General features: G+C 40.3%; 1 protein-coding gene across 2 annotated transcripts in view; it reads right to left on the bottom strand.

Annotated features, from left to right (window-relative positions):
- PRKCA (protein kinase C alpha) overlaps window positions 1-18,704 on the bottom strand; it is a 109,488-nt gene that overhangs the window by 13,325 nt on the left and 77,459 nt on the right. Inside the window, exons 7-13 of one of the 2 annotated variants that reach the window (XM_031556329.1) lie at window positions 18,454-18,550; window positions 8,152-8,175; window positions 5,168-5,311; window positions 4,255-4,428; window positions 3,254-3,345; window positions 1,893-1,955; window positions 1,506-1,644 (exon numbers count right to left, since the gene is read on the bottom strand). In XM_031556329.1, coding sequence (XP_031412189.1) covers window positions 1,506-1,644; window positions 1,893-1,955; window positions 3,254-3,345; window positions 4,255-4,428; window positions 5,168-5,311; window positions 8,152-8,175; window positions 18,454-18,550 — 733 coding nt within the window. The remainder of the gene's footprint in view (window positions 1-1,505; window positions 1,645-1,892; window positions 1,956-3,253; window positions 3,346-4,254; window positions 4,429-5,167; window positions 5,312-8,151; window positions 8,176-18,453; window positions 18,551-18,704) is intronic. The other variant, XM_031556330.1, reaches the window with a different exon arrangement.

Here is an 18,704-nt window from a genome sequence, read left to right as displayed (position 1 = left end):
AGATTTCCCAATAAATTAAAATAAACCTACATTTACCTGTAGTGAGCATTTTGGCACTGATAACATGTTCTTTGGTACCAAATGGCACAAGTCTATTGTCTCATAGAGGACACTTTAATTTAATGTCTTACACTGGCTTCATTTATGTTTTGACAGAAGAAAATGAAATACTGCTCTGGCTGTTCTGTTATCCTATTGCAAGCAACAGCAATTTGTGAAAAAAACAAGCTTTTATAATACACAATATTTCATTCTGAAAAGCATGAATTAGCAACTGGAAAAATAAACTATTTTTCATTCTAATTTCACAGAGATGGCAAAATTCACCTTAAACACTAATTTGCTTGTCCGTGTACAAATCTCCTCTGCTCCAACAAACACTCAATTACAGCCAGCAATGTTCCAGCCAGCACTGCCTCTTGCTCAGCACTCAGTGAAACACAGCATATCTTGGATACTGGATCTTGCACTGAACTTGCAGCCAAACAAATCAAGACTCTTGAAAGCTCAGCAAGCACAAACACCAGATTTTAATACTCATATAGTTGAATCATTTCCAAACTACCACATGTGCTTGTTTTTCATGTTTTGTACCTAAGGTACTGAAATATAAATCTGATCCAGACTAAAAATCTTAATGGTAAGATCCTATTTCTTTATCACAGTGCTTCAAAACGTGACTGTGTTTCTAAGCATCCCATTCACACTTTAGGCACACTACATTTAGGTTTGTCTTTGAATGTGATTTTCAGTACTTCAATGGCTTGAATGCAACAGAGGTATTGGTAAGTCACAGAAAACCTCAGCCAAATGATGGATTTATTATGTCAGCTCCATTCAAGCCCTGATCTTACAGCTTAGGTGAGGTTTTCAATGAGCAGAACTTTGCTGAGATCAAACGCATTGCCTCAGAGCATTGGTAAGTCATGGCCCGGAGCTGACCAAAGCAGCTTTGTAGGGAGGTCAATGAAAAACTTCAAGACTTCATGAGTCTCTTCCTGAAAATCAATGAGATTTGTGACCTCCTAAAAATGCTCAACAATCTTTTCACTATATGTATTTTGACAGCTGCGTGAACCTATAAGAACATTAAAGAATCTATGTTTGCTCACAACAAAATGTTTGCTGTCCTCATCAGCAACGCCCACAAACTTTCTCTGACTTCACACCAAAGCACAAGCAAGTATAGTAACACTTGCAGTCTACAAATTAAATAATCACAAGGGAGGTGAGCCTGCTTATTTAGACTTGCTAGTATGAACAACATTTGAAATACTGATTCCATACCAAGTTAGATTTTCCATCAACTAGATTTTAAAATAGCAAAGTCTTACAGATATCCTCGTATTAAGTCATAGAGGTATTCAATATACCTGCAGAAATACAAACAGTACCATCCATAGAGCATCCAGAGCTACAGCTATCAACATGTGGTGGTGTGAAAGGCCTGTAGTGACAACTGTCAATGGAGAGGATGTCAGATTCTCGAAATGGTGAATATTTACCTCTGGTGCAATGTAGTCTGGGGTGCCACAGAAGGTCCTGGTTGTTACTCCATCTAACATATGTTCTTTGCACATTCCAAAGTCAGCAATTTTAATGTGTCCTTCTGAATCCAACATCACATTATCCAATTTCAGATCTCTGTAAAGAAGTACTTCAATGTTAACGTTTAGGATCATTTTCCTTTACATATTCAAGGTTTCAGTTGTGTTGGGTAGGGTGCAGAAAAGCTCACGTAAGGCTGAGGGATTGGTTTACAGTGCAACAACACCAGAATGACACTTCTGTGATTATTTCTAGAAAATTCTTAAAAATTCACTGATAAGTCAGAGAAATTGACCATTTTGGGATTTGAAAATAGCACAAAAATTACAACAGATTGTACTCACCTATAAACAATCCCTCTATTGTGGAGAAAGAATAACCCAACTGAGATCTCAGCTGCATAGAACCTGTGTGAAGAGAAAAAGCACAAAGATTTCTTATTACCTCATGATTTGCCTCTGACAAAATATTTTGGAAATGCATCACAGTAAAAAGTGATAACATTGAAGTATAAAGACATACATTATAGGTAGAAGACATAATAGGCACCTTACTTCCAATTGACTTTAACAGATACATTTAACTTTGATGTCAAAAACTTGATGACAAAATAGGGCAGCTTTTTGTTTTTAATTGAAAATTTGTGTCTAGACCAGAGAGAAGAAGGTGCAGCTGGAGCACAGCACTCCTACTGCACCAATCAGACATAGGTCATTATCTCTAATCACATACCAATGCCGAGTTCAGGATGCAGCTCAATTTACACTGCAATTCATATGGCATTAAATCATTTGCAGAAATAGCATTCCTATATACAGGCTCTTAATGGATTAATTACATAATTAAAATGGCTGCAATATGAAATATAATTGTTGAATGTAGTAAAAGAATATATAATATTGATGGATGTTTGATGTCAGTCGCTGCGGATCTGCACAAATTATAGGGAAGAGGGTAATCTAAAGACAAGACTATTTTTAGGCTAGCATAAAGAAAATGAAAGGTTAGCTCTGAAACCAGAGCTGTTTGCAGACGTGTGTGCTGCAATATGCTCCGCAGGCACAAGTTGTCATAAAGCAGTATCGTTTTCAACAGGTGTTGGACATGGTACATGAGCTGGGAGCCAAGGATGTTCTCACACCACCGTGCTCTTCTTAGGGAGTTGCTGACATTTTGTTTTATATCTCAAAATTTATATCTAGAAGGCCTTTCATTTAAGCAAGCCCTGATTACTTAAATCAAAATAAGAAATTATTTCCATGGATTTCTTAAACAGAATTGGTTCCGCTTGATTTGAAAGTTTCGCTGGTAAATGATTCATGAAACACTAATAAATGATGATGAGATGTTATAAACATGACTAAAATGGCACTGATGTTCTGTCTGCTCACATTTAAATATGCTACATATTATTATCAGTTACTCACTGATAGACCAGATGTACAATGATCCGAAAGGGACTATGCACATAAACAACTTCTCATCATTTCCTGACTTCTCACAGATAAAACTTCTATAAAATGTAGCATCATAGAACTTCTCATAAGCTGCACACTGAAATATCTTGTGTAAACTATAATGCAATGTCTCTTTCCCTATAATACTAACTCAGACTTAAAGCATAGGCTGATAGAGAAATCTAACTCTGTTACAGCATAAAAATAAGGTCATTACATGATTTAAATATATACACATGAACACTCACACTGCTTGTGGCTCCTTAAATTTCCCTACTTGCTGAATGTGGTACATGAGATCCCCACCATTCACATACTCCATAACGAAATACAGGCGGTCCTAGGATAAAGTATTAAACATGCACATAAACACATCAGACACACTAATAGATAAGCACTGATCAGGAATAAAGCTTTTAAGGTTGGGACTGGTTGTACGTTCTGATAAAATTGATATATTAGGAAATGGAAGTGGGATGTTTTGTAAAATCTGCAAGAGTAAATGACTGATGGGAGCTGTCTAGTTTTACCAATGTTAGTGACTCACGTTTATGTATCCGTTGCCTACATTGTTCCCATAATTACTCACACATAGTTTTGTCTGCTAAAAATAAATGTCAAAAAAAGCATTAAAGACTGTTAAAAATCTTTGTCTTCAGACTAATAAATTTTTTAAATTTTGCCTCCAAATAAATTTAGGTATATATATACTACTGATGATTAAAAATAGACAAGAAAAGAAGTCACAGGGTTTACAAAAGTATCTTGAATGTTCACCACTGATACTAAATTCCTTTCTCACCTTATTTCAGCTAAAGAAAGACTGCAATAAAGTATTTTGGAGGATGATTTTTCTTGCAAAGTAAAAAAAAATTTAAAGCTCGTATCCAGGTATCTTAAGTGATACATGACCACAACATATATGAGTACTTATGTAGTATTTTCCCACTTAGTGACCTAAGCAATACTTAGAGACTTAAGCAATACTGGTCTGTCAACCATTTTTCAGAGGACTAAAATTGACCTCTTCCAAGTGCCTTTGGTAAGAACACGTTGATCACACTCTACAAGCATCCACTCAGGGTGGATGATTTTGGGGAACTGCATGGGGTATGTCCTTATTCGCTGGTTCCTGTGCGCAGAAGCTATGATATATATGTTGGATGATAATACAGGTTATTGATCTGATATAGTTCAGGATCACATATTATGAAAAACATCACTGCTGCAAGGAAGAGAGCTCACGTACAACTGTTTGGAAACAAGAGTGAAGCTGTGTTAGGAATGGTGGTTTATCCTGCAGTGCTAGCACTCGTTTTTCAACCATTGTACACTCAACATCATCATCCTGAATCACCACATCTTTTTTCAGTATTTTGATTGCATAGAGCTCCTCTGTATTCTTCCTGTCCGCCAACATCACCTACACAAAAAGAAACAGGAGTGAAAATCTTCCTACCTGCCAATGGAGAAGGTGACTCACATGCTCAGTGAGCTGTCTAGATGGCAATCCAGCTTGCCCTTTCATTGGTACAGACCAACTTGATCAAAACACCAAAAATAACATCATTACTCACCCACTGCAATGAGCTGTATCAGTCATTTCAGACAAAACCTGAGCCAAAACCTCAGTGTGAATTGCAGACACATTGCCCCAGGGCTGATAAGATGTTAAGTCCCAGGGGACTTCTTCAGTAAAGGGCACATCACCATACAAATGGGTATTAAACAAGCCAGAAAAATAGCAGTCCTTTCTTTCCACTAACACATTTCAAATATGTATACTATTTGTGATTCTTCCCAGACATTCAGCCCTACCAAAGCTGGTGATTTCCAGAAGTGGCAGTTACCTAGGGAGCAAAGTCAGAAAGGTAGACCTGATCTCCTTGAAACTGCTTAGAGGTAGGATTTAAAAGTTAGTTTCTTACACCCTGCCCAATAGTGTGAGGCTTTTCTCTCTTACTCTTTTTTTGGAAAAAAAAGTGCCCAATCATGACTGAAGCCTGCCAGTCCTTAAGGAATTACCCTACTCTGCATTAAAAACACTCCTTCTGAAGTGCACTTCTTTTTGACTCTGGATTTTGCCTCTTAGAAGGAGAACGATTTATTTATTGTTCCTCAAGAATAAAAAAAGTGAGTGAACAGTCATTAACAATTCTTACCTTTCCAAAGCTTCCTTTTCCAAGAACCATAAGAAAGTTGAAATCTGTCAGCTTCACCCTGTCCAGATTGTTGGATGGCACACTTGAACTCCTGTCTTCTGACGGAGTAATGACTTTGTTACCAGCTGGCCCAAGTTTGGCTTTCTAAAGGACATACACACACATATATACACAAAAACGGGGAAGTGAGAAGAGCAGCCCATTTCCTCAGCAGAGTGGGACACTGGGTGAGCACTAGGTTGGAGATGACCACATTGGAGATGGCATTCTTGGGAGAAAGGCTGCATAACAAAATTTGCGCAGACAAAGATTCATTCCAACAATACTTTTCACATTATTGAGAGAATTGAAGTGGAAATATGTGTTCATGTATAACCAGATAAAAGCAGATAAACTTATCTGGTTATTGAAGCAAAACCAAAGCAAAAATGAAAGCCAAAGAAAAGAAGTCACGTATGTTCATGCCAAAAGCAGGCTTCTCTGGTGCTTTTGTTTCAAAATACAAAAAATGTTCTTCAAAAATACCATGCCATCATCTATGTAGAGTACTTAGATAAAAAGTCTTTTCAACACATTCTCTTTTAAAATGTAGTTCTCAAAGACACTCTGCATAGCAAGAGTTAATAAATATTTAACATGCATTAAGAAAAATAACCTGCATTAAGAAAAATAACCTGCATCAAAAAAACAACATATGAGGATTAATGCAGATGAATATGGCCACTTTCAAACTAGCAGTACAATCAACTTTGATTTTCAATCAAGCGTTGATCTGGAAAAGGGAAGGAGGGAAATATTACGTTCAAAGGTTTTGTCTTGGCTAGACAGTCTGGTTTGTAGAAGGTTGCAGTGGTCTCAGTATTTTCACATGAGACACCACATAATTGCTCAAGTAAGTTTCATTTCAAATCTCAAAGTTAACAAAAGAGAAAAAAGTAAGATTCACCACAAGATAATATAGGCTACAAACAAAATATCCCTCTGGTTCTCAAACTTATCCCACATACCGGCAGAAGCAAAGCCAAGAAGGTTTAATAATAGCATAACTTTGGAATGTAAATGCTTTCCCCCAAGTAGCTAATGAGTTGGCATAGTAAATAATCTCTAATATGGTTAATTTATTTTATGCCATTGGCATGTGCTCAACATTTAAGGATAATTACTTCTGTTACTACACCACAAAAGGACATCACTTGCATATTATTGGTTTTACAGATAAAAAAAATCCAAAGTCTGGTAATCAAAGTGTATTCAGTCACACAGTAAGTCTTGGCCTTAAGGCCTTAATGGCTTGGCCTGGCGTATGACCTTGGCAGCTCAACTGGAAACTGGAAGATACCAACCTTCCCCTCCCCAGACATGTTTAGATGTCTGAAACGGGAAGGGGTGCCTTGATCATGACAAGGGGCCCTCCTGTAAACCAACCACACTGTGCTTACAAGGCCATACTCAGGTTTATAACTGCAGAAAATCTTGTATCTGCCACATGGATATGAATTTTGGCATTTTTGGTATATTTTTATATGTTTTGTTTGTAGTTTGTTTGTGAAAATACGGAATTCATTCCACCACTGTGATGACTTACTTGTAAGAAAGCAGCACCTGGAGATGCCCAACAGGACCAGGGCCTGCATAAGCCTTTAGCAAGGGCAAGTCTTGGGCACCAGCCTACGTTTCCAATCCTGCAAAGCACTGCCCAATGGCAGCTCCTGCTGCTGGTGGAATCCAGTGGTACCATGGAGTACGGCCACTAACTGGGCCTTAAGACTTGTACAAGACTGAGCTGTCAGTCAATGAAATAAAAAAAAGCACACTAAAAAAACTCACCAAAGCCCCAAATTTGTGTATACCTTAACATGTGGAGCTGTTGTTTCTACATGTAAGAAACAATTTATATATTTCAGATAGGGAACTACAAACCAAAACTGTTCTTAAAATAGAGTGACGGTGAGGAGCACAGTGTGTTTTAATTTGCATAAATGAGATGTCAAACCACACACCAATTCTTTCACCATTACCTCTGTGTCCAGGATTGCTCGTGATGAATAGCTTTACTACTAATTAGAAGGGAAGAAAATCTGTTTGAGACTTATGCTCTGTCAAGACCAATTCAAGCACTGAAAGAAGGACAGATATTGGATAGAAGTATTTTCCAGAGCTCCACAGAATGCTGTTTCAACAATACTGACCATAGAGGAATAAAGAGACCATTGGCCTTTTTGCATAGGTAAAGTGTGCATAAGGAGAGCGATTTGTGGCAGGGAGCTCTGGACACACAGCTGAGAGCAGGGCGTTGGGACCCGAGACACACACAGACCATGGCACCCAGGTGAGACCACAGATCTTGTTTCCTAAAGCTGACGCTGTGAAATGGTGTCCAGATCTTTCTGGATCTTGGACTGATCCATTGTTCCCTCTTCCAGCTCTGCTCTTATAGACAGCCCAACACATGTATATTCTCAGATGTTTACCTAAAGTCAGTGTCTTGAACTGGAACAGGTTTTCTTGTGGTTGCATATGGCTACAATAAAAGGAATGGTATGGAAAACAGATGGAAGAGGTACATCTGAAACGAGAAGAGCTAACCAGAATCACAGCCTTCTGGTTGCTGTCTTAGAGGAAAATGTATTTCATATGGAGCCATTCTAATAAAATTATTTAAATGCTCCATATTGTTTTGGGACTTCCTCATTTTTAGAGCATTACAAACATCACAATTCAAACCACCATATGAATTACATACATTAGGGGATTTTACAATAGTGGGTGCTTGCTTAAATTTGTCCACAACCCTTTCTCAGTATGCTATAAACTGGTTTTGTCTGTGTAAAAAGTACAACATTGCACAACAAGGCCAGCTTGCAGCAAACAAACCCAGAAAACAGTACGGTAAAGATGAATTAGTCTGCACTGGTAGCAGAAGGGTTAATCTTAAAAGAAAACAAGACATGCACATCATCTTACTTCCTCCGGCTCGGACGCACCTTATCTCGGCCCGTTCTTTTACCCTGAAACCACAGGTGAGACACACTTTATGCATTTAGCCCAAATGCAGTTCTTTATGAAGTGTTGTTGAAGTTACAGTGTGATACTTTGGAGAATCTCTTAGGACGTATTTCAGAGAACATCTCAGTTGCACAGTTAAAAAATGCTTATTGCTTTTGGTTTTTTAAATCCTAAGCATAAAAACTGCTCATGAGTTAATAATATGAACACGTTCTTCTCCATAATCTAATGAGTGTGAAGGAAAGAAGTGGTTTAGGAGACAGCAACCCATCACTACTCCCTGCTTTCAATCACAGCTGAGTTTGCAGTCCTGGGTTCCAACCCTCCAGGTCACCTCTCATGCACCATTTCAGAAGGGAAAACCCTACATCATTTCCCTTAGCATGATATGGAAGCCAATACAAGGCCTGGTGGCATGCAGGCCGCTGAGGATGTCTTTCCCTGTTGCCATGGCAACCTGCTCCCAGCAGTCCCTGGATGCGCAATGGGGAGATGGACCAGGGGTAAATTCAAGAGGAGAAAGTGGTAAATGAAAAATATTTAACAAGGCTGAATTTTAACAACCATGCTGAATATTGCAAGTGGGGAGGTATGAATGCATCCTGTGCATGCATCTTCTCGCCACATTCCATCTGCTATTTATTGGTTCCACTGACACCTACTGGGAAAAGAAAAGGAGCTCCCACGCACTGCCGAGAATGGAAAGTGGCAGATCCAGCAGCAGGGAGCAGCACTGCCTTCAGTCCCCTGCAAAAATCCTGCAGTTGTGATGGTCAGCAATGCGGCCAGGCTGCATCTGGGGTCCCAACTCTTAATATTGACTGTATTCTCTTGCCAGAATTAAATCCCTCTGTTAAACTCTAATGAAATCTCTGCCTCCCAATGCAGCAAGGTTCCACCAGACCCAAAACTCCTGAAATGTCTCTGTGTTACATGCCAGCCTTGCCCCCAGCTTTCCCTGCCTGGTTCTGCAGGTAACCCAATGGCATTGCAGGGCTGCAGGTAACCGCATCCCATCCCACAGTGGCACAGTGTGGTGAGAAGTAGGCAGGGACAGCAGAACTCACACTGCAGGTGTGGAAAAGAGAAGCTGAAGTAGTTCCCTAGTGACCCACGGAAAGACAGAGCCCTGCTGGACTTCCCAGTCTGAACACCTAACAGGCAGAGCCATTAGCAAGCCTTTAATGAAGAAAACACATGCAGTAAATTTTGAGTCACAATCTGGAGGGAAAAAACCTCCTCCTCAGCGACACGTTCTCCATCATTGTGGCAGATTGTTTCTTACATTATTGCATTTCCAATTCCATGTAATTATAGATGTTGTGAAGGACTATCCATTTCCTCGTGTATACGACTTAATTGTCAGGAAGCTGATAACTCGAAATGAGGAGAGTTCATTTCTAATACTTCACCAGACTGTGTTTTAAGCTTAATTCCATAACGTAATGCAAGCTTATAATTCATTAGCAGAGAGCTTTGTAGCCATGGAAACAACACAGAAGTTCCAGCCCAGGCCTGGGCAATGCAGCAGCCCAGCAGCTCCCACCAGCGAGGGATGAAGAAAATGAAGGAAAATGCTAAAACAGTTAATGAATAAAGAAGAGAAAGAAAAATCAGATGTTCCCATTGTTAGTAAGAAAGCACAAAGGCAAACAGAATGGGTCATGAAAATATAAATGGGGAGGGTGATAAATCCTGAGCATTAAATATGGACTGCTCCACATCTTTGGTTTGCTTTTCCCCTCACCTCTTCTTCCTCTTACATTTGTGTCATATTTACCCTCCTGGTTAGTAACAGTAATTTTATTTAAAGGAATTGTCTGAAAAAAATGCTTGTATTGTATGGAAAAAGGATTAAAAATGCCTTTCTGATGAGAGCCTGACCAGAAGCACAGGAACCACCACTGGAGCCCATCCAGATGCAGCACTGCTCTGCTCATCACAGAGCAGTAATGCAATCCCACGAAGAATTCTGGGTGATTGCTAAAACGGGGTAACACTGCCAGGTTAGCACCTTACAGACACGGATATGTGCAATATGAGGTCTGACTGCCTGTCTCCCAGCAGCGGTGCTCCGCTGCCATCCCGTGTTCTGCACTGACCTCTCGTGGCTCCTGGCTCAGAGCAGCTCTGTGCTCTGCAGAGTGTTCTGCTGATGTCTTATTGGCAACAGGAGAATCCTAAAGGACAACACAAGACCTCAGTGTGCCACACAAAATCTCAAAAGTGCTGCTGATCTGGGGGCCTTAGAGCCACGTACCCTACTGATACGTGATAGTGGCAGTAAAAATAATTATATTTTTCTAGTCAATACTGGCATAGCAAATTCCTAAGTGTCCAAAAAAGAAAAAGGCTGTTTTGATATACGTTCCCACAATTTTTTTAATTTTGCAAAGTACTGTCAATTTTCAATCATAATAATAAAAACCCACATAGGGTGCAGAATTTGCTTTAAGCAAATGTCCCCCCATATGGACAAAAAGCAAAGTGCTGCTCAGCGTCAGCACTCACACACATGAAATGAAGGCACTTTCTGCACGATGTGAAAACATAAGAAGCTGCTTTTGCTCCATCAGAACATCTTCAACGGGCTTTGCAACACACTGTCACTAAGAATTGACCGTCCACCATCTGTTCTGCCATCCCTGTGCATCCATGGGTTCTACCTGCAATTACATCTAAATACCCTATTGCAAAAAAAGTATATATTTAAACACTACCTACAAACTGCTTTGATTATTGTTTAAAATACATTTAAACAGAACCTTGAGGCTTCCCCTCATTAAACAATTTCCATCAATGAAACCAAAATGTGATTTTCTTTTTGAAGAAGAGGAGGTGTAAAGGACTGAGGAGGAGTACTCCGTCCTTTGTAGGCTTTTCTGAGATACAGACACTGGGTAAAGGCTGGAGGGTAAGGAAACAACGACCCACTGCCTGACAGATGGCATCATCGCTGCATTAGGACATACCTGGTAAAGGCAAGTGACCTTATTCTTTGTTTTTTTTGGTAAAATTGTGCGTTAGTAATAAAAACAAGATTCAAAATCTGATTTTTAAATTGAGCATTTAAAACCCTGGGCTCTAACATCCAAAGCACCTCAGATCAACCTCAGGTGTTGAGGTACTTACAAGTGACAACGGCTTCAGCAATCTTAGATTTGTGAAGCATGAGCTTCACTTTGTAATTTAAATTGTAATCTCACCAACGTATGAGACTGAAGTGTGATTTGGGTCAGTAATAAAGCAAGAAAATTAGTTAGAGATCACATGCAAGTTAAAAGTTCAGATACACACTGTCAATGCTGGCACATTTCATTCTGTGAGATGGAGGTTAGTGAAGGAAGAAAGAGAGGAAGTGAATGTGTGGGTTAGTATTTGGGTATTGGATCCTTTGTGCATGTGGGCTTTATCCCTTAGGATATAGTATACAAACAGATGTAACAGATGAAACAGATGTAGTATATTATATCACAATATATGCATGCTACATATCCCATACGTCCATGTTTTTAAACATCCAGTGTACATGAGAACTATTTGATCCATGGAAGTTAGAGTTCCACAAGTGTATTTCAAATTAAAGATGCACCATTTCCCATCTTCCACGAGAAGGTGCCATTGGTTTAGAAGCGAGAGCACTGAGCTCCACAGAGCCCCTGGTGTGCATACATCCAGCCAATCTGGGCGTACTTTGTGGCAGTTTATGGAAGATGCAGACTTCACATTTATTTATTTATTTATTTTAATTTAGAAAAGCTTAAATTGGGAAACAAAAGCTTAAATTGGGAAACAAGTGCATCCTTATAACATGGTGAGAATGAAATTGAATTTAATCAGCTTGGGACATTCATAGAGAGGGTTTTGTGAAGAGAAAGATGCAGAACACTGAGGAACTACCTTGAAGCAGAGGACATGTACATGGCAGTCCTGCAAGAGACAGGAAAGGGAGAAAACTGCTGTGTTAGCACAGGGCTGGTGAAGCAGAGCAGTATCAGCATTCGTAGCAGATGGACACGATCAGGACGGAGCAGTGAGAAGTCAGATGGGCACCACCTGTTTGCACAGAAACTGCAATAGAGAAACCACAGCACCAGTTGCTCCAGCACAGCCCAGCACATCCCTCTGCTCCATGCATGAGGCATTCCCAATGGCCTCAAACCACCAAAAGGCACCAAGGCAAATGTGTACGGGGATGTGTGAAGTCGGGGCTGCTGCAGCACACACACAATGCAGGCAGGTGACAGCACAAAAAGGCTTTGAATTTTCTGCCTTGTTTTGAGCATCTAAAATATATGGATTCCCATAACCAGTGTGACTTGCTATGAACTTGCTTCATCTTCAGTCACAACACATACACCAAGAAACCCCTCACGGAGAAACCAGCACCTCTCAGGAACTGGGACTGATGGATGTCACCTGGTTCAGAACTGTTGCATTCTCTCCTTTCAGAGATGGTGAGTGGATGGGAAACCTCCAGTTAACTGCATATGGGAATTCCCCATGCCAAGTGACAGTACAGAACAGATGGAGTCATCTCACAGTACTTCTATACTGCTGCAAACTACTCTCTAATGATTAAATGTGCACGATTTAAAAATAGGAATGGGTGCCACAGACAAAAAAAAAAAAGCTCCTCTTTTTATAGCCATACAGAGCGTGGATTGATGTGCCAGTGAAATGTTGGCTGGCCACGATTTCAGTGCACTTAGTGTCTGTTTCCTGAAAAGTAAATTTAATCTTTCCTTTTGCAGTTTGGAGAGTCAGCAGCAATATTATTTCTCTTTTCCCTTTGCTGAACTAGCTGAAGTTACAGCTATTGCCTCAATAGGAGATGTGTACAAGCTACGTACACTTGGCAGAGACCAACTTCTTATTTATTGCAGAAAACAAAAGCATAAAGTGACTGCAGTGGGGCAAAAGCAAGGCATCCCCCAAAGGCTGGGGAGAAACATCCCCTTCCCAGCCCTTACAGGGAAGTGTGCAGAGACCAGAAATTAGCTCACCCATTAGCAAAACTTCAAGTTCCCTTACATGTTTGTTGTTTGTTTTTTTTTTTAATAAATGAAACCATCACATTTAATTGGGAAACTCACTGGGTCTGAGGATCATGCACAGCCCACAGCTCTGAACACATACTGTGCCAACAAGTCCCTACTCCTGATTAAAGGAGAGGAAGAAAATGACCTTTTGACATCAGGTTGTGGTGAACATAAGAAAAATGCCAGAGTAATGCAGAAAGTGACTGTCTCCTCTTTAATAGCAGTGCAGCCAGAGCTGCCTGAAAAAAAGAAACCAAAAGGGAGTGTGAGAGAACTAAGAAACACAGAGCTTGCAGTGAAACAAGCTGAACTGATTTACTGGTGGTGCTCAGAAAGGGAATGACAAATACATGAGTCTTTAGCACTGGACTCCAAACAACATCGAAAATAATCAGAAGGCTTTAATTGCACCTCAAAATCTGCAGTCATGTTGTCAAACGGTGTTTAACCTCGGCTGTTATCCTGGCACAGAGAAGATGGGCTGTGTGGTCATCAATCCAAGCCTGCACACTTACACTCCCCCAGAGATTACCAGAGAAGGCTGGGCAAACAAAACGCTGCCCTGTGCACTGCAGGAGGTCAGCACACAGCTCTGGCAGCACTGGAGAAGGGCTGGGTATTCACAGCCAAGCCCTATGGTTGCACTGTTCCTCTAATTGAAATGGTAAGATGTTCAAAGAGACATTTCCTTAAGCATCGTAATAAGTTATGTTTAGAAGTGCTGAGATGTCACCCAGATGTCACCACTGACAGTACATTTCCAGCTTTCAGGTACAATATCTGAACTGTTTCCTCTCTTACAGTGTCTCAGCCTCCTCAGTCTGCAGAAGAACAGCACGGCTGTAGCCTGTGGGCAGTGCTCCTCCCCAACCCCAGCACACAGCAGCCCCTGTAATGACAATCTGAGACCAGCACTGACAGCGTAGGTTGCCCAGCCCCATGGCAGCAAAACAGCAATGGGACAGTGCTCCTGGATGACCCATCCAGCACTCGGGTCAATCCCAGAGAGGGCAGACTGGGTATTTCTCCTCTAAGAGAGCACTGATACACTGGCACAGGTTGCCCAGATTGTTGAGGAGTCACCATCCCTGGAGGTGTTCCAGAACCACAGGGATGTGGCACTGATGGATGTGGTTGGTGGGCACAGCAGGGATGAGCTGGGGTTGGGCTTGGGGATCTCAGAGGTCTTTTCCAACCTTAACGATTCTGTGATTCTAAAGCATAAAAGCAGCACGAGCACTGTCCCTCAGTACCCTGCTGTCCCTTGTGGCACACAAGGCTTTATGGCATTGGCCCACTGTGAGGCGAAAACATTCCCTGCTTTTCCCCACACCAACCAGTAGGCCCACAACAGGGTTGGTAGCCCAAGGAGTGGGAATGCCTTGTTCTATGGCAACCCCTCACACAGCTACACTGGTGGGAATGGTGAGAGCAAAGGAAAACATCCATCATCTTACGAATATGCAAAAATAGGGCCTTTATGTACCCTCCCCAGAGCTGCTCTAAACGAGGGCTCTGGGAGAACTGAGCTCTCCATTGCAACGAGCTGCCTGAATCCCACCAACCACCAGAGCTGACTGCTCACATCACTTAATATACCCTACACTTGGGAGACATATCCACGTGTAAGGATAATAGCTACCTGGTTCTTTTTTAATTAAAAAATGAATATTGATACGAACTGCAGCAGCTGCTTTATTTTTAATAATATTTTCCGTGATGGTGCTGCGTAAAGAAGAGGACAGACAGAATAATTAACCAGCACATTAAGCCAGTATTTTTCTATTATCCTTCTAAGGTTATATTGAAGTATCTAGAAGTGCTATATTAAGCAGCAAATTACAGGAAATGGGGCTGGAGAAAATAAAAATAACTTCCTACAATTCAAGTTTAGAATTTGCTCGTTTCTTTTCCTCGAATAAAAAACATATTACTGCTCTAATTGCAACCGGGTATTAGAATGACAGCAACGTGTCACTGGAATACTGGGTGCTTTCGTTTGGATAGCAAAATACAGTAAGAGGAAAGAAGTATACAACAACTAGTAGATACTGCAGTGAAAAGCCCTGCTCGTTTGGGTTCATGCAGCCACCTGGGACCATCGCGAGTTGCCATGGCAACCTCAGCCCGAACAATTATGGAGCAGCCACAATTATCCTCAATGTGCCTGCTGAGAACCCAGCTCTGTCTGGAGATGGCCACCAATAGTGCCATTCTGGGGAGAAAATCCACACCCAAAGGTTAAAGCCCAATGAAAAACAGTGACAGATTTCACCCTGCCTCCCCTTCCTACAGCAGAATATTTTTGTCCCTAAGTATTAATAATGATGTATCATCTGTAGATCACTAAGATGGATCACAGTGCAAAGGGAACGGAGAGTTGATTCATAACTTTTAGTGATGAGATCCAAAAATATGTCTATTATTTAAAAATAGAAAAAACTGCACCTTTGCATAGCATACCTCAACTTCAATATATTGTGCAGCTTCATATGGACAATACGTAGACAGCATACAGGAAGAAAATCCTTGTAATAATAACTAAAAATACTTATGAGGTCACTGTATGATTCCATCAATGTGATCATTGTCTTCCTCAATTCTCCTTTTCTGAACTTGGTCCCGTTTGTTCAGCAGAACCAAGAGCTAAGTGCTATTTATCAGCTGCTTTAGACCTGGTAGGATGGGCCACATAGAAACTCCTTTTCTTTACCTTTCAATTACAAAAGCAAGTGAATAGAATGCTTTGAGCATTTTTCTTATTATTCCTATCAGTATTATTATTAATCTTACATAGCTATTTCATGGTAGATTTGCACTGAACAAACGACTCCAACTCAGGAGGTCTGGGAGGAAGCAGACCAATGTGTGCCTACAGCTGGAAGTCTGGGTTGCTACAGTGGGTTCAGAAGGGCGTGATGGGATTGTGTCAACAGCCAAGGCCAAATCTTAAGGTTCTCCATTACTCATTTGAAATATTTTGTATTAGGAATGAGGTACTTCCACAGAAATTGTTGTGATTTTGTACTCAAAACTACATCAATGTCATCTGGCAATCAATCACACTGCCTCATGCTGAATAGTGGACCAAGCACTGCAAATGGGGACTTGGATTAGCAAGCACTCTGAAACGACTCTTCTCTCTGAACTGGTAAATATGAAGATAGCTCTGTGTGACCTCTCTTGATCTATGAGTATTTTTCATCTTCCTGCTAACTCCCAGCAATATGGCTGCCAAGAGCCTTCCTGCAAAGATTCAGAACTGATTTCAGAGGAAATATTTATTTAGAAAATGCCACGAGGTCACAAACAGAACTTCTCAGTGCCATCTACTTGTTCCTTAGCATAGGGTACTTAAAATAAAATGATGATGTAAGCCAAGATCTTAACGATAAGCAAAATAATGTAAAGAGCCAGCACCACTTATGCACCGTATCAGAATAGCTAATAAGTTAAATACCACCATTCAGACATCCAGGCTGTTCCTTTTTATAAGCTATGACAGTAATTCCCCCTGAAACCAACTAAGAGCATTACTTGGGGGGGTGCTGGTCACAGCAATAGACTTTGAGAAAGTAGTCAAACTAAAATCCTTTCACTATGCAACATCACGTCATGTAGCCTTGGCCCAGTTATAACTACAAATTTGTTGAGCTATCAGATATTCACAAACAGCAGCATTAGGGTTAAAAGCTGCTCATTATGCAGCTCCAGCATGGTGAAAGACACCGTGTTTGCTGCAAACCCATCCTTTTCCCTGATTAATGCAGACCACTAAAATGTCCTCAACCTTGCTGCCTTCAGAACAGAGAAAGCCTCAAATGCACAGTGCTGGAACTGGACTAATTAGACTTTGAGACAGACTAATTATTTCTGAGACAGAGCTGACCCCATGTGAAGCTGTTGTTTCTGGGAGCCAGGCTGGCAGTTTTGCACGATGCAATCTCTCAGGGTTTCTACACCAGTTCTCTGCAGAACATAGATCAACCCTGACTATTCATGCTGCAACCAATGTGTGTATAGAAGGCTCAAGTGAAAAAATAAAAGACTATAAATACAATATGCAAACATAACACATAAATAACTGACATTTTAGAACAGAAATTTTTAGTGACACGTCTTCATGCTGTTCCTGTCCCAAGAAAAAAATAGATAATTTTATACCTCTACCTCTAAAATCCATGTCCACCCTATTCCAGACTCTGTATAATGCACAGAGCCATATAAGTGGTGAAACAAATTAATTTTGAAGTTATTCTTTCTAAGGAGGGTCAGAGGTAAATATGATTTTGAATAGAAAATGACCTAAAAATAAAATCACACCGGTCAGATCACAACTGTAATGAAAGGAAAATGAAATGGAGGTTAAAGTATTTCTCAAATGTAAAACAAAAATCATAGTTCATGCTGCAGACAAAAGTATGTTAGCTGATCCAAATGTGTTCAGAAGAAATTGAAGCACCTTTTCTTTGATTTTCTTGAAAGCTGAACAAGTGTCGTTTTTCCTCACTCTCTTGGGTTAACCCATCTTTATAACAACAATGTAGAATTCTGCCTGATGGTGAACATAAAAAATGGCCATTTCAGGTTGAAAGCAACAGGCTTAAGCGTTTGTTTAAGCACAAAAGGTACATGAATTACTTTTTGGATAAACTGCTAGGCTAAAGTTGGAAATGTCTGACTAGAAATAAAAGAAATCGCTATTAACTGGAATTTTAAACTTAATTACTGGAATATTTAAATTCATAATGGTATATTCAGCAGACCAGATCAGCTGAATCAAGGATAACCATCAGCAAAACACTTCTATCCTCAAAACATGCCCTTCTTCTCCTTGGGTTGAATGGACAGCAAATATTTTGCAGTGATATTACTGCAGATGTCAGAAGAGCTAGGTTATGTCTGTTACTTAGGAAACAACTCCTTTGCATGGCATAGTGGGGTCATGCTTGTGGCCAACCAACCACTCCACTGTGTGTGGCAAAGGGCAGGAGGATAACAGTAACAGAGGAGCAGAACAGCCAGATCAGCGCTGAAATACTGCTGAAATAATCCCCTCAGTGCAACCTTCAGGAAACCCAAAGGTCATACTCCTGACACAAGCAACAGAAGCTAGATTCTATGATACTAATAACACTAAAACTTTTAACAGTTTGGGTGGTTTTTTTTTGTTTTGTTTTGTTTTTTTTTGGTAAGGTTAAAAAATAAATGCAATACAGAGGTAGCTTTAATCCTCACCTCGAACTTCTGCCGGAGCTCTGCATTTCCATCTTCATCAGCATCTGGAATTGGAACATTATAATATTCACCTTCTTCTTGATTCAGTAGCTTGTACCTATGGAACATTTGAGAAAAAAAATGGTGTTTTTATACTTCTACTCCTTTCAGATATAAAATCTGAGTTATGTCTGTTTATGCCTGGTTTGTATCAATGCCACCTGTATGTAAAGAACAGAACATTCTGAGTTCTAAAGGAGATACAGAAACAG

The sequence above is a fragment of the Meleagris gallopavo genome, chromosome 20 (assembly GCF_000146605.3).
Source record: "Meleagris gallopavo isolate NT-WF06-2002-E0010 breed Aviagen turkey brand Nicholas breeding stock chromosome 20, Turkey_5.1, whole genome shotgun sequence".
Lineage (NCBI taxonomy): Eukaryota > Metazoa > Chordata > Aves > Galliformes > Phasianidae > Meleagris > Meleagris gallopavo.
This window is presented reverse-complemented; position numbering and strand designations above follow the sequence as displayed.